This window comes from Eucalyptus grandis, chromosome 7, assembly GCF_016545825.1.
Source record: "Eucalyptus grandis isolate ANBG69807.140 chromosome 7, ASM1654582v1, whole genome shotgun sequence".
In the NCBI taxonomy this organism is placed as follows: domain Eukaryota; kingdom Viridiplantae; phylum Streptophyta; class Magnoliopsida; order Myrtales; family Myrtaceae; genus Eucalyptus; species Eucalyptus grandis.
Window position 1 is genome coordinate 41,228,190 of NC_052618.1, and position 22,983 is coordinate 41,251,172.

The 22,983-nt window shown below is 37.7% G+C and overlaps 1 protein-coding gene and 1 pseudogene across 1 annotated transcript; both read right to left on the minus strand.

Moving 5' to 3' along the window:
- Positions 1 to 8,665: 8,665 nt before the first annotated feature.
- Positions 8,666 to 10,035, minus strand: LOC104417166 (protein bunched, class 2/F/G isoform). Its single transcript, XM_039317812.1, has 2 exons — positions 9,487 to 10,035; positions 8,666 to 9,448 (listed from the first exon to the last, which is right to left on the minus strand). The coding sequence occupies exons 1-2, from the start codon at positions 10,033 to 10,035 to the stop codon at positions 8,666 to 8,668; spliced, it is 1,332 nt and encodes a 443-aa protein (XP_039173746.1).
- Positions 10,036 to 14,157: 4,122 nt separating this feature from the next.
- Positions 14,158 to 22,258, minus strand: LOC120285846 (annotated as a pseudogene).
- Between the last annotated feature and the right edge of the window lie 725 nt (positions 22,259 to 22,983).

The window sequence follows — 22,983 nt, forward strand, 5'->3', positions numbered from 1 at the left end:
ATTGGAGGATGAAGCTTTCTTTGGAGTGATGTTATTTTTTGTTTTGATTGAAATTTGTTGAAGACGGGCCTGAGTCAAACCAATTTAGACCTATTTTTAGTTGGTCTTTCTTTATTACAACTCATTTTAATTCATTCACATAATTGGAGTGACCCACTTTAAATCAAGCCCAACAAATATAAATTGGAAAGTACCTTAGTGGATCCATTTTGCCATCTTTAATTTGAAGTCTTACTTTTGTCAACAAAAACAAACACCACCTTCACTGAAAGCAATCTCTACTTATAAACTATTCTAAAAGATAAGACGACCAAATACATCCATCCTTTGTGGAAAATAAAAACAAAAGCCATATGTTGCTGTCCCTATAATTAAGGGGAAAATTAGCACTCCGTCGGAATTAGAGTTGTATAATTAGTATCCACATACCAAAGCCCATCATAAAGAAAAGAGATAATAGAAGAACGCCAGAGTGGAAGCACCAAGCTATTTTCATTTTCCTTTATTTTCTTTCTTTTTGGGTTGAAAGTATTGGAGAAAATATCTCTCAAAAGTAAAACAATTCCAAAAATTGTTTTCAATCAAATCAAGACTAGTTGAGCAATTCTTGTAGTCTTGGCAAGTGTGGCAAGAGTTTCTAAAGCTGACAAATTCAAATTTTCTTTCTTTGTATAAAGGATTTTATCTTTCCATGTATAAAGGCCATAGCTATGAAAGTTACTGTATTATAGATATTCTAGCCAATGTCTTTCAATGAACGATCAACTACCTTGTACTTTAAATACATGTAAGTAATAATAGTAAAGAGCATCTTGTCAAATTATTCATGGTATTAGTGCCTACTGCTCACAAGCACATTGTTCAACTTTTTCCGATGGTAGAAAATTCCTCAAACACCGGTACTCCTCTAATAGTCGCCAATCCTCTTCAAATAATGCCACCATGCTTGTGTCAATGAATGAAGCTGTGCAACTACTTCTCAAGTTAACATTGATGAATAATCCCTCTTAGTTGACTCAATTTAATTCTCTGTTGTTGGGTTACGATTTAATGGGGTATGTAGATGGAACCCTATTATGTCCATCGACACCATTACTATTGATGGCAAAACTATTGTCAATCCATATTATTCTCATCGGGTACCTTAGGATCAATTATTGCTTCATGCAATCATAGCTTCCACTCCGGACTCAATCTTCCTACTTGTTGCCTTTGCCAAAACAACACACAAGGCTTGGAACAAACTTTTGCATCTCTTTGCCAATAAGACACGCTTGCACGTCATGAGTCTTAGGTAGTGTGAAACCCTCACAAAACATGACACTTGATAAGTAACTGAGTATTTACTAGTTGTCAAAGGAAATTGCTGATGAACTTACCATCATCAATTCGTTTATTAGTGATGATTTAATATTACACGTTCTAAATGGCTTGACTCCAAATTCAAGGAAAATTCGTTGTTATTAGAGCATGTGAATCACCCATTTCCTTCGAGGAACACCATGATAAACTTCTTGATTTCATGCAATATCTAAAAAGGAAAGAGAGTCAAGGTCAATCAACTCTTGTCACTACAAATCTCGCCAAAAGAGTCTCCCATAGTAACACCAACCAATGCCCAATTTCAAATTGAGGCTCAAACTCCTTCCAATCAACTTGACAATCTCATTAGTGAAGGAGCAACAATTATGACCATAGCCAACCCTTTCAAAAAGCACGAGTCAGGTGCCAATCATGTGAATGTGTAGGCCACTTAGCCAAGAATAGCCAAACAATATTTCTCCTCTCCTCCTATTGCAAACAACATAGTGTTACCTCACCACGCCGAGCAAGGATGGTTCATGGACTTTGGAGTGTCTCATCATGTCACTTCAAGTCTAGAGAATCTCTCTCTGCATTCTAAATATAATGGCATAGATGAAATCCTTATTGATGATGGCTTAGGGTTGCACATAACACACACATGTTCAACTAAACTTTCCTCCCCAACTACTTCATATTCATTGTCAAATGTTTTGCATGTTCTTGATATTAATAAAAACTTAATATTCATTTCAAAGTCTTGCAAGACTAACCAAATGTATGTGGAATTTTTTTTCGGACCATTTTTTGGTGAAAGACTTTCACAAGGGGGTGATTCTCACACAAGGCTTAATTAACAATGATGTATACGAACTTCCATCTTCATTCCATGTGACTCATCCACCACTCTCCATAATGATTGGTGTCCATGTGTTCTATAGTGATTGGCATTGACATCTTGGTCACATCTCTCATTAGATCTTAGAATATCTTTTAAAATCAAAGCCAACTCTATCTATTTTTAAGTCACATTCTAGATTTTTGTGCAAGTTATGTCAATGTGATAAAAGTCATAGACTTCTATTTAGTGCTTCTACTTTATCTAGCCAACAACTTCTTGAACCCATTTACAGTAATGTTTAGGGTCCTGCTCCAGTGAAATGAATAGATGGCTGTTCGTATTATGTTAGTTTTATGGATTACTATACCAAATACATTTGGCTTTACCCAATCAAACAAAAATATGATATTTTTGCTCTATCTAAAAAATTCAAGATATTGGTGGAAAACTATTTTAAAAGTCCAATAGTATCAATTTACATTGATGATGGTGGAGAATATCAAAAACTATAAGGATTTTTCTTGTCTTATGGGATTACACATTTACAAACACATCCACACGCTCTTCAACATAATGGGATTGCAGGGTGTTGTCATAAGCATGTTGTCGAAATATGCCTGCCATTGCTTCATCGAGTGTCTCTTCCATCCTCGTTTTGGTCCTACACATTTCAATCCACTACATTTCTAATATATCATCTACCTACACTGGTCTAAGGACTCAAATATCTTTTTGAGACTTTTAAACTCTTGTCCAAATTACCTGAAACTCCGAGGTTTTGGTTGCCTATGTTATCCTTGACTTAAACCATATGGCAAGCATAAACTTGAATATCAATCGACACCTTGTATATTTCTTGGCTACTCTCTTAATCAAAGTGCTTACAACTATTTCGATCCTCAACAAAACAAAGTCTTTCTCAAAGTCTTTCTCTCATGTCATGTGGTGTTTGATGAGTCCATGCCTCCTTACTCCAAACTTGCTAAAATGCTTCATTGTACTAGATCTCAATCCTTGTCTCTACCACCTCAAAATACTTGTGCATCCTCTCATTTTTTTTTTATAAAGAATTCAGTCACTTCTTCCAATATAAGACAATTAAGCCATACCATGCATAGTCAAACAAGTCTTTAAGTTCAACGGATGGATAAGTTTTTTATCACTATTTAAATGGCCTCACGACTTTGGTGGAGAATGTCAATTTAATGTCCCCGGTGTATATCCATCGTTAGCCATTGAAGCTCCATTTATCCTCCTACAGACTCAAACACTTCATTCGGCCCCTCCATCATAGTTTCATCAGTACCCACATGTTCTCATCCAATGATTACTCACTCTCAAAATAACATTAATAAACTCAAAAAAATACATTTAGCACCAAACATCTTTTATCACGTTTACTTGAACCAACATGTGTCTTCCAGGCCCTAAAAGATCTAGAGTGGCGCACTGCCGTGTTAGAGAAATTTAATATAGTTCTCCGAAATGGTATATGGCAGCTTATACCACCTAAGCCGCATTATAATATTATTGACTGCAAGTGGATATTTCGAGTCAAGCGAAACTTAGATGGCAGCATAGTTTAGTAGAAGACACAACTTGTCAGCAAGGGATTTCACCAATGGCCAAGACTTAACTATGATCATATGTTTAGTCTAATTGTTAAACCCTGGTTGTTCTTTGTCTAGTTTTGTCAAAGGGTTAGCCCCTTCTACAATTAGATGTCAACAATGCTTTCTTACATGGCTCTCTCATGGAGGAAGTTTATACGCATCAACCACTAGAATTTGTTGATCAGTCCGAATCACATATGTCGATTGAAGAAGGCTAATTACGGTCTTAAGAAAACCCTTTGTGCATGTCATCAAACACTTAGTTCCTTTGTTAGTTCGTTTGGATTCATCCAATACAAATTAGATTCCTCACTCTTTATATATAGACATGATAGCATCATTACTTATTTCTTAATTTATGTAGATGATTTGATCTTGACTAGAAGTAATACATAATTTTTGTAAAAGTTTGTGAGAGCTCTTGTAGGTTAGTTCTCACTAAAGGACCTTGGGGATCTACACTACTTCTTGAGATCTGAAGTGATACACACAAAGTTTGGTCTCTTTCTAACACAACACAAGTATATAAGGGACATTCTCAATCAAGCAATCATGTTAAGAGCCAAGGAGATGACCACCCCAATGGCTATTAGCAACTCTCTTGCTCTTGTTGATTGGTCGAACCATACTAATGCAACTAAATATAGGAAGATTGTTGGTGCTCTCCAATATCTTGCATTCACAGGGCCTGATATTGCTTTTGTTGTCAACACACTTTCTCGATTTATGCATCAACCGATAGAGTTACATTTAAGTCCTATTAAATGTGTTTTACATTTTTTCAAAGGGATTATTAATCTTTAGTCCACCGCTTCATGCATTCTTTGATGTTGATTGGGTAGGCAATCCAAACAATGGTAAGTCTACAATCGCCTACATCTATTGGCCATAATCCGATATCATGGTGCTCTCGAAAACAATGATTTGTTGCTCATTCATCAACTAAAGTCAAGTATCGCACTATTGTTGCGACAGCTTCTAAGCTCATGAGGATTCAATCTCTCATGCATTGAATTGGAGTATCTTCTTCGACCACACCTAGCATCTATTGCGATAACATTGATGCTACGTATGTGTGTGCTATCTCGTTTTTCTCTCCAAGATGAAATACATTACCATTGACTATATCATTTTGTTCGTGACATGGTTAACAAAGGCCTTAAGAGAAAGTCATGTGTCCACTCATGATCAACCCGTGGATGCACTAACCAAGCCTCATGCATGACAACTGTTTTCTTCATTTACGGTCCAAGATTGGCATTCGCAATGAAACACCTCTCTTGCAGGGCATATTGGAGAAAATATCTCTAACAACAAAGCAATTCCGAAAATTGCTCTTAATCTGATCAAGACCAATCAAGCAATTCTTGTACTCTTGGCAAGTGCAGTGAGAGTTTCCAAAGTTGACAAATTCAATTTATCTTTTTTTATATAAAAGATTTTATCTTTCCATGTATAAAGGCCACAGCTAGGAAAGTTACTGGATTACAATTATTCTAGCTGATTTCTTTCTATAAACAATCGGCTAACCTTGTACTTTAAATACAAGTAAGTAATAATAGTAAAGTGCATCTTGTCCAATCCCTCAAAATGTAGGTCCTTTTTAGGTCCATTAAAACCCCATTAATTTGGTTTTTGATATATTTAACCCATTGCCTCGTATAATTTAAATCTTGGGTAATCCATATATCACCCAACCCATTAAATCTGAGTTAAGATATAGGTTCATGACCCATTTTACCACCTCTAGCCACCCTTTGATCTGATAATTTAGACATGACGAGCTTTCTAGCTACTTCACAGAGGAAATAATTTCATGTAGTGGTGGCAAGGCTCGATTTAACCTCGAAAAACATCCTGGTCCACCCAAAAATAGATATAATCTAGCTTGAGTTTAGAGTAAACAATCTGTATCCGACTCATTGTGTTCGGAAAACGCACAACTGAAAATTCCCAGCTGTTCAACCATTATACCCAACCAAACTCGGGAGCCAATCCTAAGTGAACAGAAACCAGATGTGCCTAGAATCCATGTAAACTGGATATCTGCTCCTAGATGTCATAAATCGAAATGACTCAAATGTGAATGACACAAAATCCAAATTTTATCGAATCCAAATGATATGACCCATCCATTTACCTCCACTTTTGAAATCAAAACTGAAGTAGGCCTTATTTGAACTATCTGAAACGCGGCACTTGAGACCGGTTTGACCTGAATCGAACCCGAAAAGTAGACAATTTGAACTATTCCGACTTCGACCAGCTGAACCTTTTCGTAATCGAAATGACATGTACCAATTATGAGAAGGTCGAAATCGAAGTTAGTCCAAGCTGGAACCGTCGACCCACCCATTTGAGTAATTTGATCAAAAGGGGAGCGCTTAGGGCCCAACATTGGCTGAAAGTTTAGGCCCATTGGATAGGCTTGGGCTGAAAAAGCCATGCCGGTTCAATGGACGATGGGAAGGACCTACGCAGGGGCCTTAAGGCCCGACTCGACCATTTCAGAATCTTAGACGTTATTAAGATCAAATATGTCCCCAGTACAGGATAGAAACAAGAATAAACTAGTAAAACAAAATAGCACAGATGCTAAAATAATTTTCCATTAACTCTCAAATTTATTAACTTTAGCCTGGAATCGAACGATATTACAAAAGAATGGCCCGATAGAGGGGACTGGGCAGTCCGGCCAGTGAGCTCTAATGGGACTTGCAAGTAAGAAAATGTATAATGGTAATAATTTTAGTAGACAGTTTATAACCAATTAAAAGAAATACATATGGAGTAAAATTAATGAAGAAAACAAATAACCGAGTCAAACAATATTTCAACAAACAAAAAGTTGTGCAAATTGCTAATGAAAAATAGAAATGGATGGCTGCGTGAATTCCACTTACAGTGAGCTCGTGACTTGATTGTAACTTCGTTTTTAAGATTTTAAAACCTCAATTGATCAAATAAAAATATTAATTTCTCAATTTGTCGATGATCAAAACCAAGTCATTTTTCTGTACTTATGCCTATAGTGATTATTGAAAGAATTTTTATTACCCTTAGCATATTTGTGGCTTCAAAATCTCTCATAAGCAAGTGTGCTAACGCCGAAGAATTGAGTGGTCACTCGCTGCCCATATATGCCATTCATAGACATTTTTTTTTTTTTTATAATTTTTTCTTGGATGAAATCGTCGGAGGTCCTTAAATTATTGTAAATATTTAATTTGATTTCTTAATTTTTTTGTGCAATTAAATATTTAAACTATACAGTTTTTTATTCTAATTAGTCCTTCCGTGAAAATTATGAAAGATAAATACTAATGCGACTGTTACACCATCTTTAATTGCCAACATTACAACGTTATTAGGAGGTGGACCAACTTAATTTGGACCATGCTTACCTCAATTTCTTTCTCTTTTGACTGATGGTGGAGTTTGCTCCACTACGATTACCCCCTTCTCTTTCTCTCCAATAAGGAAAAGAAAATAATTTTGGAACAAAAACGCAAACAAACGCGTTTTAATTGTTCCTTTTTTATAATTTAATGTTCACGAGCAAAAAAACAAAAAAAATGTTTAGAAACAGAAAAAAAAAAAAAGAATAAAAACAAACGCAGCTTTAACCACCAATTTGTTAAGTCAGATTGATGTGACTTGACATGTCAGTTCATGTTAATATTTGTGTTTTCTTTCTTAACATAAGAGTCAACTTGAAGACATAACAAATAATTTAAAAACTCAATTAAGCACAAAAGTTGATAGATGATATTGAATAACTTATAATAATTCAAGAACCTCAAATATCTTATAGTGCGATACATTGTTGCCCTCTCTTAATGTCGTCGAGTCGTGCCAATTCAAGCATCGAGGTCACATAGCCCTGTGGTTGGGGCAGCACAACCTCAATCATGCCAAATCAAGTGGTGGCTACCTCGCCGCCCTCTCTCCCGCACGTAAGTTTTAGGGTGATGGTAGTGACTACGACACCACCATCATCTCTCTCTCTCTCCATCTAGGAATTTTTTTTTTTTTGGTCAGTCCTACTCTATGCCTATTCTACACTCACTCTCAGACTTTTGCCCTGCAGGACGTGAGAATCGAAACCCACTCCTCTTGCAGGGGTGGGGATTTGAACCCCTTACCTCCCCCTTTCATGTTGGAAGAGTGGCCACTAAGGTGAATCCCAGTGGTTCATCTAGGAATTTAATCATCAACATGTTAAGTTGGGTTGATGTGACTTAATATGTTGGTTCATATTCCCATTTACTTTCTAACGTAAAAACCAACTAAAAAAAAAAAAAATGAAGAGTAAATAATTCGGAGAGTCTGCATAGGTTGATGGACGATATTGAATAGTTCGTTGCAACATTTCAAGGATTTCCGATTTCTTATGCCTAATTTGTTTTTCTCCTATCTCTTGATCAATAATAAATATGGGAAACGTCAATGTTTATGATCTACCAATAAACTTTGCTCCGGGTGAAAATGGAAGAAAACATGTCCACCTTTTTTCTCGGTAACTTTGATATGAATTGTCCCACAAGAAAAGCTCAGCAAAAAGGCAAGCATGGTATAAAGTTATTAGCAAAATGGTCAGCATGGTTTGGAACGAATACACATATATGGCAAAAGGTTGAAATCAAGATGGAACCAAGGGACTAACTCAAAAATCATATTCCCCACCAGTCTATATCCATCCCCCTAGTGATGCATGATCATATACTGATTCAGGTCATCAGCACCCTTTTTATCAGCAGGAGGCCACCACATCAATTCAAATGAATCCAACCCAAGTAAAAATGTGTACCATCTACTCCATCAAGTCAATTCAAATGGAAGGAATAAGTATTATTGGGACATTCTTTCTCTTGGAACCAACTTGTGTGTGTGTCACCATAATTTTACCCTAGGGAGGTTCATTATTTCCACAAACTATGGTGCATTCCAATCCACATATGTTACCCACACAGGAGAACAGGCTTCCACCTCCTCCACCGTCAGTGTGCCGTCGAACGTGTCGCCGGCCGCTCGACTTAGACTTGACAATGTTGTTGTTGTTGCCGCTGCCGCTCGACGGTAAGCTCGAGTAGTCACCGCGGTCATACAACGTCGGAAGCTCCATCCGCCACCTCTCGAGCTTAGACTGTAACCCTTCCACGCTCTCGTTCAGGCTCCACCCGCCCACGACCGGGCTCTCGACCTCCTTCTCCTTGTACCTCTCCTTCGCCGCCACTGCCGCTGCCACCTCGGAGGGCGACGGGCCCAGCTCGGATTCCGTGATGATTAGCTGACCCGGCTTGCTCGGAAGAGCTTCGAAATCCAACGCCGCGTTCTTGGCGAGGGGCTTCTGGGCGCCCGGGATCTGCTGGAAGGGAACCATCGCCATGTCCAAATCCTCGGCCTTCGCATAGGGCTTTGGATTAGGCGACATATCGGACCCGGTCTTGTGGTTGCTGCCAACTTTCGATCCATTGACCGTGGAACTAGATCTCGAGTTCGATTCCTTCTTCTTCTTTCTCCTCTCTTGGGTCGGCGACCCGTCCTCCGAGCCGTTGATGACGGAGTTCGGCCTGTTGAGGAACGACACCTTTCTTTTCAACGTCTTAACTTGTCCTGCGGCCATAATCGAACTCGTGTCGCTCTTGGTCCGCCTGAGTTCCGGTTTTTTCGCTGCGGCTGCTCCTGTTGATTATGATGATTAGAAGAAGGCAAAAGATTGTTGTTGTGATGGTGATGGTGATGGTGATGGTGATGATACGGATCTTCCTCGCCCATTAGGTCGCGGTAGCCGACGGCGGAGGCGTTGAGCTGCATATACAGTGGCATGCTCCGCATCGAGCTGTCGAGCACCGCGACGCCGATGTTCAGTATGCCCTGAGGCCGCCCCGAGGGGCGTCGCACCTGGAGGGCCACGAAGCGCATTCCGACGTGGTGCTGTTGGTGGCGGAACGGATGGGGCTGCGGGGTCACGAGGTGGCCCACGAGGACCCGCACCCTGCCCACCAGCACGTCCTTGAACCAATGCACGGCGTAGATCTCGATCATGACCCCGGACGTGTCGGACCGGAGGAACTCCTCGTCGACCCGGAACACGAACTTGTCGTTCCACGTGGGGCTGTTCCGGCCGTTGGAGTCCACCCGGGTCGACAGCTTCCGGTCGGGGTGGACCCAGGCGACCGCGTACGTGCGCATGGTGCGCGCAACCATCGCTAGGTCCTGCGCGGAGATGATGTTCAGCTCTAACAATTGGAAGGGATTCAGGATTATCGACGACATTGCCGGCACCGGAATGGAGAGATGGAGGGACCGGACGGTCCTGTGCTCGCCGCCGCCCGGATCAAGGACGACGGGGGAGGGGTTGGCATTAAAAGACCAAGAGGTCGGGCGACGAGGGAAAAATTGCTCGGAAGTCGGCAAAGGGGAAGATTAAGGACAGAAACGAAAACAGGTGTGCATGAAACATTAGCGAAAGCTAAGGAGATGGTTTTGCCTATTTTTGTGTCCCCTCGTTGTCTAGACTCTCCGTCATTTCGGAACTCGTCAACTCCCTTTGTTAGTTAGTACAGAGAGATTTTTGATGACATTTTTATGAAAACTCCAGGAATCAGTATTACGTGTCGAGTGTGTTCAGAAATTCTGTGTGCCAGAAACAAGAAGATTAAATAGGATGAAAAGAAGGTCTTAGATAGATAACCAGGAATAAACAAAAACTGATATATTCGTAATAATTATACTTCAAATTAATTTTGTGACCGCAAAAACCCAAATTAATATACCCGTGATAAATTTATCACCAAAAAACCAAATTGATACATTTACAACAAATTTACCTTCTATTAGTTTCCGTTAAATTGGATTATTTTCATGAAAAACCGCAAAATTGATACACCCATAACAAATGAAAGGTAAAACTCTAAATTAATACAGCTATTAATTGTTATATTGTTTAATTCAGTAATTTAACTATAAAATTTAACAAAAAGTAATTTGTTACAAATATATCGGTTTAAGATTTTTTGTATTAAAAAAATTAGTTTTTGGTAAACGTGTCGGTATAGGGTTTTTCGTGACATTAACTTAAGAATTATTATGCTCTTGGATGACTAATTTTATTAGGTTTTTAGTAACATTTCCACTTTTATGGATGTGATTGTGCTGGGGGTGCTTTCACCATCTGAAATAAGTACATGCTGATGCTCAATAAATTAGATTAATCTACGTGTCATTACTGGTACTCTAAGATTGAAAATAAATTATAAATTCGATATATGCATACAGAATAAATTTGCAAGGAAGACTAGTACATATTTGTAACACAATTACGGAATAAAAAGACATAAATTACTTTATAGTTTCTTTGAAAAAATAAATAAAAGAAAGTTAAGTGAAAAGCCAACCGGCATTGTTCAAACAAAGAGGCCCAAAAACTACATTTGAATTTGTTAATTTCTTTGGAGAAAAAGATTTTTAATCTTTTCAAAAGTTAAGATCGCGTGGATCTTCTACTGATTAAAAGCATATATTTTTTTTACTGCTCGCATATGAGCTCATAATTATGAAACATAATTAGATTATGGGGCACTGTGTGGGTACTAATAAATTCAATTATTATAATATGGACAATTTATTAAAAATTAGGAAATACACGCCGGTAATGTACTAACCGTCTTAACCGGCGGGTGTCCGAATAATTTAAATTTTTTTTTTTTTTTTTTTTGCATTAAAAGCTAGTAGGAAAGAAAGACCTATTTGTCTTTGGTAATTACGCTACCTTAGGACCGTTATAATTACGACCGCCATTCACCAGGGGTTTGGTCATCGCCTCCCTTGTCATTAGGTCACCAACTTTCTCGATCTTCTAGCATTGGGTAGGCGTTAGCCTCATACATAGTCTTACGACTTTGCGACCTGTGTTTTTGATAAATAGTTGCCTATGCTAGGTCACCGCGACTTCCTTTATCAGGAGGCCTCTTCTCCCAAAGTTATGAGACTATTTTGCCGAGTTCCTTAGAGAAAGTTGTCTTGCGTCCCTAGGTATTCTCTACCTACCGAGTTGTGTCAATTTTGAGTACAAGTACCCTTTTGTTCAAGGTCATTTGAGCTTTTTCTGGAAGCATGACACAGGTTACTTCAGCACCGTAACACTTGGTACTCGAACATTGAATCGGGGTATTTTCTCTACTCCTTATCCTGAAAAGCAAGGGCACTTTGCGTTCGATCATTTCCTATTTGATCCCTTCAAATTCCATATTCAAAATTGCAATCGAATTTATTCATTAAAAAAGACTCAATTCCATACATTTCTTATGTAACCATAGGTGCTATATTGGATTTGAATCAGAGTTCCGATCTATCTATATTAATTGACTATCTCCATTATGTTGTTGCTAGCAAATACCACTATTTTTTATTTAGGATCTTCCAAATCATTCATGCATGAGATTTGGATCCATTTATATTGATTGACTGCCTCCATTATGTTGTTGCTAGAAAATATCACTATTTTTGGTTTTGAATCTTTCCAATCATTCCTACGGGAGATCCAAACCTTTTTTTTTTTTTTTCTGATCCTTTGATAAAAAGATTCATTCTCTTCATAAAAAAGAGGAGGTAGAACCAATAAAGATTTATGTCTCGGTTCAAGAATTGTTTTTGATCCAATACATAAGAATCTATAGAAAATGCAAATCCCTTATGATGCATCATATTCGACTTGCTTATTGATAGAGTGAATAGATTTGTCATTTCTTGAAATCTCTTTTCTGATTCAAAATCGTGGCATAACGTGTATCATCTCTTGTTTCGGTCTTTGGTAATTATGCGATGTGTGCGGGGTGAAAGCATCTTCAAACATGATTGGACATTACTTGATTGCATAAAGAGCTCTAGACACCAATCGATATAGAATAAAAAATAAAAAAAAAATTAAGTTGATAGTATACTTTTAGTTGCGCGATCACCCACGGGCATAAATGATCAATACGAAAATGCTCCCTCGTATTTATCTTTTTAAATGTTAACAGGTAAGATACAATCGTAGATTACTCATCGAAATAACAGATAAGACGAAGATAACCTCTTAAAATTATCATTTTAAAATTCAAATGGACTAAGATTGAATTGTCCATTTATCCGACTTTGCGCACTAGCCTCGTCAAGATTTAGATGAGATGAAAAGACACTGCCTTGTAATTATCAATTAAAAATTTAATTAGTATTAAATAAAATGGTCATTTATTTTTCTTTTCCTAAACATACATGAAAAAATTATAGCTCCGTTTGTTTAGTAGAAAATGAACAATTTAAATTATATTTTCTTAAAAATGATCATTTAATATAACTTGAAATATTCAATCAATTGAAAATATTTCCATTATCGACAATAATTTATTTCTAAATATTTTCTTGGACGATGAAAATAGTTTTAAGTGATACAAATGATTAGTTTTAAGAAAATATTTTCTAAATCTTTCATTTTTTGCAAAATAAACGAAGTTTAAATTACAAAACTAATAAACGAAGTTTAAATTACAAAACTAGTAATTTGTAGCTTTCAACCAATATTTCATTCAATTCGATTTTTGAATGCGGAACCTTTTGAGGACTTGCTGCAAATGATGTTCTCAGCTGTCCTATTACTCATGATCTCAAATTGCATGTACCTCTGATTTTTTAAGGATACATATCACGAGACATGTCTTGATTTGGCTCAACCCTAGATTGATTGACGGACGGTACCTTTGCGTTCTAACCAATTTAGAATGAAAACCTCGAATTACAATTACCGACCTTTTTCAGATACCAATTTGTCTCATCAGAAATTCAGAACGAACCTCTTTCAAGCACGAATCTATGCTATCCGGGAGGGAATAACTTGAATCGGTATTTGAGTTCAATTCGAATGTGAAATTATCTCAGCCTTATTTACAGGTCCAAACGCAACAGCAAATTGTAAGAGTTCGTTCAATCAGTCTGCAGGTCATTCAACAGTTAAAAATGAATGTCTTTTTACAGTAACCACTAAACATAGGATGAAAACATGCTAATCGATCAGCATCAAGTTTTATTCTATAAAAAGCACAAAAAAAGATTCATCAGGATCAGAGCAAACATGGAATAATTATAACCAAATTTGTGACAGAAACAAGGAATTAATCATGCACACTCAAATCAAGTAGATTTCAACAGTATAATCAAGATCAGATGCAACTCTTTCTTGCTGTTGTCGCGGACGAATCAATCACTATGCGCGGACGAATCAATCACTATGTGGGGAAAAAGAAAACATACCAGCTGCGGCCTTTTCAACTGCAGACAAATTCTCGACGCAATTACCTATATCTTTAGGACACATTCAATACTGTCACATTTGATAGGAACCGAATCACTCAATGAGAATAGAATTTCAAGGCGAATACTATACCTCTTATTGATGATGCCAATGAGTTCAGAACTTGGACTCATACAGAAAATTTCATGTGAAAACCAGGTAATTGTCAACAAATTTCACTCCGAAATGTCGGAGTTTAAACTCGAATTGCGGACTCATACCCTATAAATTAGCAAAAGCCGTGTCTGGTACCATTCTTCAAGAATATGTCCTCCCAAAAACAGTAAAATTGGCTCCTGTCAGTATCAATTTATGGTAAAAATTGATGGGATTGAATTTGATGAGTTCAAAAGTTTGGCCTCAAAATTTTGTGCTCCTTTTGCTAAGCTTCTCTACTCTTGTAGGCTTTGCCCGTTCCTCGAATTTTGTTGCCCCAACACACCTCTGTCTTGTCGAGAACTTGGCTTATAGAAACCGTTCCCTCTTGGCTTGTTGTATTCTCTGTCCACTCCATTCTGCCCACTTCCCCTGCTAAAATTTCTCCCGCCAAATCGCCCCCTCGAAACCTCTGTTTGGTAGCTACCTCTCCCTCTGCCTCGTCCTGCTCAAGAAGTGTTGATCACTAAAAACTGAAGAATAAAGAGGAAATTCATAAATAATAGCGACACTGAGATTTATATGCAAAGTGTACTTGGTCGGGATGGAATGTTGCTGTTCGGTCTCCGTTCTTCAATGTACACTTGTCGCCCAGCAATCTGTGCACTACCGGCCTACATAAAAGATAGGTCAAATGGTCTTAAATCATATATCCACAATTATATTGGGTCATCTATAAGAAAATAGCAATCCGCTAATAGCATAGAAAACAGAAAATTACCCATAAAACATCTAAAACTTACAATTTTCATGAGCACCTTGAAGAAAAGAAAATATCAAAAAGTCACATGCCCACCCAAAAAGTGACTTGATCCAACTGAGTTTAAACCAAAAAGTCAACAAATAAAAATCCCAGTTAACCTCAATCCCAAGCCAAGCCAACACAAACTCAACACAACCTGGCTCTCATAAAAACCATCCTCAACACAAAACCAATTAAAGACAACATTTAGACTTCACTCAATTTGGTTCACCTTGTGTAATAAAGTCTTGATAAATACATTTTGTAATGTAACAAATATATCAAAAGGATACAACATTTTAAGACCATATCAGCTCAGAATTCTCAGTGTTGTTTTTTTCTCAAATCATAAATAGATTTAAAGTTGATGATACATAGCATTACTTTTCACCCATAAATTTCAAGTTCTTTAGATCTTTGACTGTACCAATGAAGTTAACCATACAAGCATTCAATTAAAACAAAAGTGCATTTCATCCCGTAAAAATAGTGACAACAACACCGTCTCTTGTTTCTCAATGCAAGCCAAAAGCAATGAAGAACGATTAGTGCACTATGCGTACTTTGAACTTGCTGCCTATAACTTCCTGTCAATGCATTCTCCACAGTTTAAACCACTTAGCTAAATTGTTCAGCATGCATCACAACAACAATAATTCCAATAGGTTAATTATCTATAGGTCGAACCACCAATTCAACGAGTCCCCAGTGGAGTGGTCAAACTGCATACCAATCAAGTGTTCTCACACAAGTCCAGGTTCAGAAACACCATAGTAGAAAATCTAATTTTAATATAATATGAAAAATGATCCAATGCAACTACATACCTTGACAGCATTGTGTACAGCATCCATGTCTTCAAATTCGACAAATGCATAGCAAACACCTAAATCCTGCATATTAACACATTTCAGCAAATAAGGAGAGCCAACAATCTGCTTTGAATCTTACAGTTTAGAAAGGACAAGAGCGAAACCTTGCGACCCCGAATGACTACACCGTCAGGCCTGATTTTACCAAACTGCTGAAACTCCTCCTCTATTTCAGATTCAGAAACAGTAGGCGGCAAATTTCTTACATAAACAGACTTGATTTCACCTAAAAGGAAGCAAAGAACAGAAAAGATTCTTTTATGAAATTTTAATGGAATTGTTTACACAAGTGGAACACTGATGGACTGGAATGCACTCAGAAAAATACTGTATGCAGTTCAACAGAGATACTTAATGCTGAAGCTTACTTTACACTTCTTCACAAGACAATCAATGTTCGATAGGGTTTGCTGGAAAACTAACCTTCATCATCTACACCTGAAACCTCCTCTACTGTCTCTGCTCCAGACAGTTCATGCACATTAGTTGGTGCAAGTGGCTGCTGCCCGTGGGCTCCGGAGTATGATCCCACTCTGATGCAGCTAAAGAATTCTTGTTCACTGAAGGAGGTGGAGCTACAGATGGTGCAGATTGTCCCTTGGCAACACGCAGCTATTAAGCAAACAAGCAGGAATAGTTACCATTAGATTTGTGAAATTATCAGGTGTACATCTATGTTGAAACAGCAAAAAAAAAAAAGTTTCTAGATGCAGCACGCACAATAGAGGCGTAAGTACGCTTTTGTGGCTCCCCAACAGACTCATCAACAGAAGTTGGTGAGTTATCTTGAGAAGCATTTACAGCATTCTGTATGGAACCATTTGACTCTGCCGGCTGATTGGTCTCCAATGTACTTTCCGACTCGGGGACTGGCTGAGACCTTTCTGGCACTCTATAATTATCGACTGGGCCATTTTCCTTGACATCAGATATAGGAGCAAACTCCCGTGGCTGGACTTCCCCGCCCATCACATATGTAGGCACTGTAAATCCCATTGCTTACTCTCAGATTCTTACCAAAGAAAGTATAATTCAGAAGGAAATTTATTTCTGTGTATTAAATCTGACTACTCTTCTTTATCCTTTAGCAGGTATCAAGTGACTATCCTTTATTCCAGCACCACTATACAGTTGAATTCATGATGACCAAACAGTTACACGCTACCATTCAACATAATTTGCAAGATTTGAATTGACAACAATAGACCCAACACAGCGAAGTAACCCACTTATCTCTTTTTTTTAGCCAAAATTAGCCTATTTGAATAAGAGCGCTATGAATCATGATCACTATTGCTTCCTTCTTTCTCCAAATGACCATGTTAGGCCACCATCACTAATTGCATTGACAACGTGATGACAGCGTAGACAGTCAAAGACAAATATTTTTACCTGGCTCTGGAGTTGGGTGAGGAGCACTGAGTTTGGTAGGATAATTGCTTTGAGCTAATAGAACCGCTGGATGGTGGTGAGTTTGGTCTTCTTCGACAAAATGGAAAATGTCATTCAGAATGAAATAGCCAGTCTCTTGTGGAGCCAGAAAGAATGTTTGGACAAACTTTCTGCTGCGAGTGAAGTTCTTTTGTTGCACAGAACCTGAAATCATCACAATAATACCGCCATTCCAAGATTCCAGTGCATGTATCGTCTTTATTTCAACTCCAGTGTAACTGACTGACATGACTAGCTTGTGGATTTGCTGCCACAAAGAAAGGAAAATTTAATACAGGCCCTCTCTGGACACATCAATCAGAAAAAAGTCGCACACTATGGGCAATTAAAGACAGGACCACCATATTAATAAATGGAAACATCATACTACTCTACAGCAGGCAACCAAGCAGAACTGTGCATGTCAAATGGGGGGTCATATTAAAAGATATAATATGCTGGAATCATGAATATCATATCTAAAAGGATTCGCATATATATCGCCACATAAATACCAAAGTAAGTTCCCTGGTGCGTATCTTCTCTTCATTGACAGAATGCATAAAGTTCAAGATTTATATATAGATCTGATAACAAATAAATAACAACATTCACTTTGTTTAGGAAAAACTGCACAGAGAACAATTTCCATTGACATCATGTAAGATTCAAACATAGTCAAAGAAACATGATACAACTCTATGCCAATATATTGGGAACAAGATAGACCCTCTGCATAATAGCACCAAACCGTTGCTCACAGACCAAGCAGAGCATATGGTCCAGCTATTTATACTTTTCAACCTAGAGCCCCTGGCTTGCCACTTTCTGGGACCAGGGAATACATTTAGGGAAAAATAGAAATTGGAAGCCATTTAAGAATACAGTTTGCATAACTGCAAAGAGCCCAAGTAATTCACCAATTTTTCAGCAATCAATAAGAACTCCTTGTGGCTTTGGGCTCTTATTTGTGAATGGGTTGGCAACCCCTTGGTGCCTCATACTGAAATTCTCTTTACTTATCCCCCCTTCTAACATAAATTCCAAAAGGTATAGATTATCAAATATCTCCTTCTCAAACCATTAAAGCTAACCTTTTAGATAATTCACTGTGGAAGTTAATTAATCGATAAATTGCTAAAACAAGCTCTTACATCTATGCTTTCCACAACTCATTTCCAACACAATAGATTCATTTCAAAGTTAGACAGCAGAAGCACAAAAAAAAAAAAAAAAATCCTTGCAATGTAGAAATTGACCAACATTGTTCGCACACAGATAGTTACATAGTACTTAATAAGAATGATAAGATACAGAGCAGGCAAATTTGCTAAAGATTTATCTAATAGATAATATCTTATTTAAAAGACTTTAACATATATTTGCATTTTGTGCTATAGATACCTCCTCTTCACAGAATATAAAACCCTACAGATCACCAATAACGATACAAACCATAGTCATCCAATTGAACTTTAAATTGTGAACCGCAACCTAACCTTGAAAGTGCCCGCAAGCAAGTGCCCAATACTACATATCTACAAATACACTTGAAAGACAAGTAAAATGAACTGCAATGCAAGTTGTCTTAATGAACTCTACTGATAACATAGTAAACTGAAAGGTAAATTGAAATATTGTCTGGTTTAATTGCATGCATCATTTTCGTACAACTGAGCCTCCCCGTCGTGTAGCACTAGCAATTTGTGTTGGGGGTACAACGGTATTCATATTTGGTGTAGATAAGTGTCAACATAAATCATCATAAATTTGATACCGTGTGCCAAATATTTAAATCATGAGGAAAACACGTTAACTGGTTTCAGAATGTGGGGTCAAACATATCATATCGAGTCATATTTGGGATTTTCTACAGTTTGTGTTTTTGCTTCATGTTGCGTAGTGCAAACAAGTCATGTCAGATATTGCCATCCTTGTTGCCACAGAGACAGCGTGATCAGTCGTAAAGAAGTGGGACTGAAACTTATTTTGAATGTCTTCCTATTTCATTTCTTATCAAGTTCTGAGACTATGTGTTGTCTGCTTGCAAAGCAGGCAGGTGCAAATCCCAAGTAGAAGTCAATCCAGAAGAACCCGGCCTTCTCCTCATCAAAAGAATAGCTTCCTGGAGCTGGATGAGCTCACTTCCCTTTTCCTCTGATTAGGATGCTCACTTCCCCTTTCCTCTGTTTAGGATGCATAGATCGAGAATATTCAGAAAGATGCTCGGCATTTCCAAGATGCAAGCCAACACACGCCACTACTTTGCCACTACTTCGAATGGAAAAGTTTGAAAGGGTGACCTAACCTTCAGAGCATCTTACTGTTGAGAAAGATGCCAAGTGGGTGACGTTTCTTCGTATGTATGAGGCTCAGGTATAAATCCAGATAGTAGATTTAGATCTTATTACTACAAGGCAGATAGATGCAGAAACTCACAGACACACCCAGAGGAGAGGTCTTTCAGAAAAAACAAAAGTTTAATTGGGCAACCTTAAAAGACAAATAGAAAAGAAACTTGATTTATCATGTATGGTGGATGAGAAAGTTATCATATCAGCTTGAGAAGTATATGTAGTAAATGATGAGAATTACTTGATTGTAACCTTACGGATGCTATGTAATAAATTTATCAAGTATATCTCCTAGTAGTAAGGTCCCTTAGAAAACCCTTCAGTTTGTTGCTAATATTTTGCTTCCTAGGATCAATAAGAGTTCAGATGTCTCTTAGAATGACAATATGTGATGAAAAGGCTCATGCTGGCTTCTTCATTTATATAATCCGTTCCACTCTAACCTTTGAACAAGAAATAACTCTACTGATTAAAAAAAAAAAAAAAAGGATACACATTCGATCGCAAGTGGTGACATGTAAATCTAATTCCTGCATCATAGGTTCTTTAGAATTAAAGGGAGTAAAGTGAACCTAATCGACTTAACAGAAGGAAGTTGCAACACTTGCACAGAATTGTCATCCTAAATATCTTCTTTTGCTCAGAAATGCAAGAGACCTGGATTGGTCAAAGAAGGGAAAAAAACCATTGGTACCATATCCAATAGCCAAAGTTCACCCGCAATTCAGTTCATATACATAAATTTCACATCTCTAGAATAAATCTAAGAGAAAATATCAAGAGAAGCATGATCCTGAGAATCAAATTTTGAGAGAAAGAGATCAAGCTGTGAAACAATAGAACCATTTGGCAGCCATCAAACTCATCCTCCAATTTTTTGCATAGAAAATTCAGCAGAACGACCTAATAAAAGAATGTGTCTCGAGCAATCAAAGTACTTTTCACAAGCCTAACTCATTCACCCAGACCAATTATATGGAAATCCAATTTTCACGAATAATGCAACGTTATCCAGACTCTGAAATTTTAGAATAAACATCCTACTGCATGTACTTCTAGAGAACAATTTTGCACCCTAAGCAGTTATTAACACAGGCAGTTTGTGAGCAATGCCAACCATCAGGTCAACTAAGTTAGGTAATTTCAAAGCAGAAACTTCCCACAAATAGACTCTTTCATAGTTTGCACACCTTTCCGAATGAGCTGATTTGTTCATCTCCATCATGAAAATAGTATAGCATATCTCGAGTATTGAGAAGCTACCTCATTACTGGCATGCCATTTAAAATCAGTACTTGAAGCTCAAGACTCCATAATTGATGATTCCAATATCTATTACTTTACTTGCTCATCTCTATGAATAACTTTAACTACCATCACAAGCTCAAGATTCACAAAGAAGACCAATATTCACAACATTAAATTAATGCTTCTAGTAAAACAACCTAGCTCATCATGATGGAAATGCTTCAAATCCACCGAAGGAAAAAGTAACGCTCCGTCAGAATGATTTTTTAAAAGATAACAAAATTTCTGCCAATACTGCTAAGACTAATGCTGTCAATTAACCAAAGTATTCTTGAGGTCCATATGTGTAGTTAGAGCAGTTTGCTGCCTTTACAACTGCAACATGACTACAAGGCACTCAGAATCACAACCTTTTCTATTCAATGAATTGTAATATGCAAAGGCAATTGAAAACTAGAATGCAAACCAAAACGAAATCTAGAAATCTCAAGCAAATGAAACTGCGTAGAATAAGCAACATGGAGACCAGTACACTGCACACACAACATCATGCCTGGTCCATTGATTTGAGTGGTCTGTGCCACAAAATAGGAAAAAACACTAACCAGGACTGTAATGCAAGAAACGCAGATTCAAGATTTAAACACGCTCAGAAAGTGGACTAGATAGAGTGCGAATCCGCAAAAAATAATAATTAGAGTGCAGACAGAAGAAAACATTTTACCAGCATTGCAGTGGCTGACTCTCTCACATGGCCGTCGATGCGAAGCATGGTGCTGGCATCCGAATAGAATTGGTGAACAATCTCAGGCTGCTGCTGTAGCACCTGATAGTAGTGCCCCACGAAATAGGTACCCACCTGAACCCAACGACCCAAAAAGAAAGCACGTCATGTACTGTGCAAAATCGAGAATGCTTCATATGGTCAGGCATATACTCGTGTAATGCCCCATGTACAAGCAGAGTTGAATTGGAAAGATAAAGAACCTGAGCAGCAGTGAGGGGAATGGGATAAGCAGTGGCCATTGCTCAAAACCCCTTAAACCCCAGAACAAGAACTCCAATCTCCCAAAAACCCAGATCCAAAAACGACCCTCAAGATCTGCACAACCACCGAAAGATAAATTCCTTATGAACAATCCACAAACGATAAAAGGACACGGATTTCAGCTACTTAGGGATCTGGGTTCCATCAGAGTGCCAAAAAGAACACAGCTTTAAAGAGAGAGAGACAGACAGACAGACCTCTTGAGGGTGGTGGGATGGTGTTGATATGAAGATAGATTGCGAGAGACCAACCTTCTCCACTGGTTCGTGGTGTCTAGCTCCCGTCTGCTGCGCCCGTGTTGCGTCTCTCGTCGGTTCCTGTTTCTCTTTGTTGGTGTTTTATGCCTTTTTTGCCCTTCTCTTTGCTTTTCGTCGTTACCCCCACAAAAAACCCAAAAATAGAAAATAAAATGAAAAGAAGAAGAAAAAAAAAAAAAAAAAAAAACCCACGAGTTCCAAAAGAAAGGGCACTCTTTTCACTTATTTATTTATTTTTGGGCCAGAAAGAAAATGTGTTTTTTGGGAAGAGAAGAAAGAAAATGTGTTAAAAATGGAAAATAAGCTGGACAATTATCATTGGCGTTGAAACTGCGTTGAGACTTTTGGAATGGCGGGATTGATTTCCTTTCTTATGACTTTTCTCTCCTTTTCCTAACGTTTGAAACCCTAACTCTCCTTTGATTATTTTGGGAAGTACTAACTGACTTCCCATTCTGGGTTTTCCTTTCTTTATCCACTAGAATAGAAAAAGGGAAATTGACACCAATAATCTCTAAATTTTGGCCATGTGCAGTGTCATCTTGAATTTTTAATTCATTTAATATTGTTCTGGAACTATTCTTAAATATTTGATGTGATCTATAAATTTTCAATTTATTCAATTTAGGACGAAGTCAAGCAAATAATTCAGTATTTTCACAATTTTCATAATTATACTACTATCCTAAATTGTGCTTGTTTTTATACAATAAAAAAGGACCAACATTTAGATTAATTTACAGATATCTATGGAGAATTAATATCATTTCTAAAAAATCTTTAAAA

Excerpts from the sequence above, each read along its gene's own strand:
- LOC104417166 (XM_039317812.1), bottom strand. The coding sequence starts at position 10,035 with ATGTCGTCGATAATCCTGAATCCCTTCCAATTGTTAGAGCTGAACATC. Across the intron at positions 9,449-9,486 it reads ATCACCATCACCATCACCAT|TCAACAGGAGCAGCCGCAGC; the intron begins CACAACAACAAT and ends TAATCATCATAA.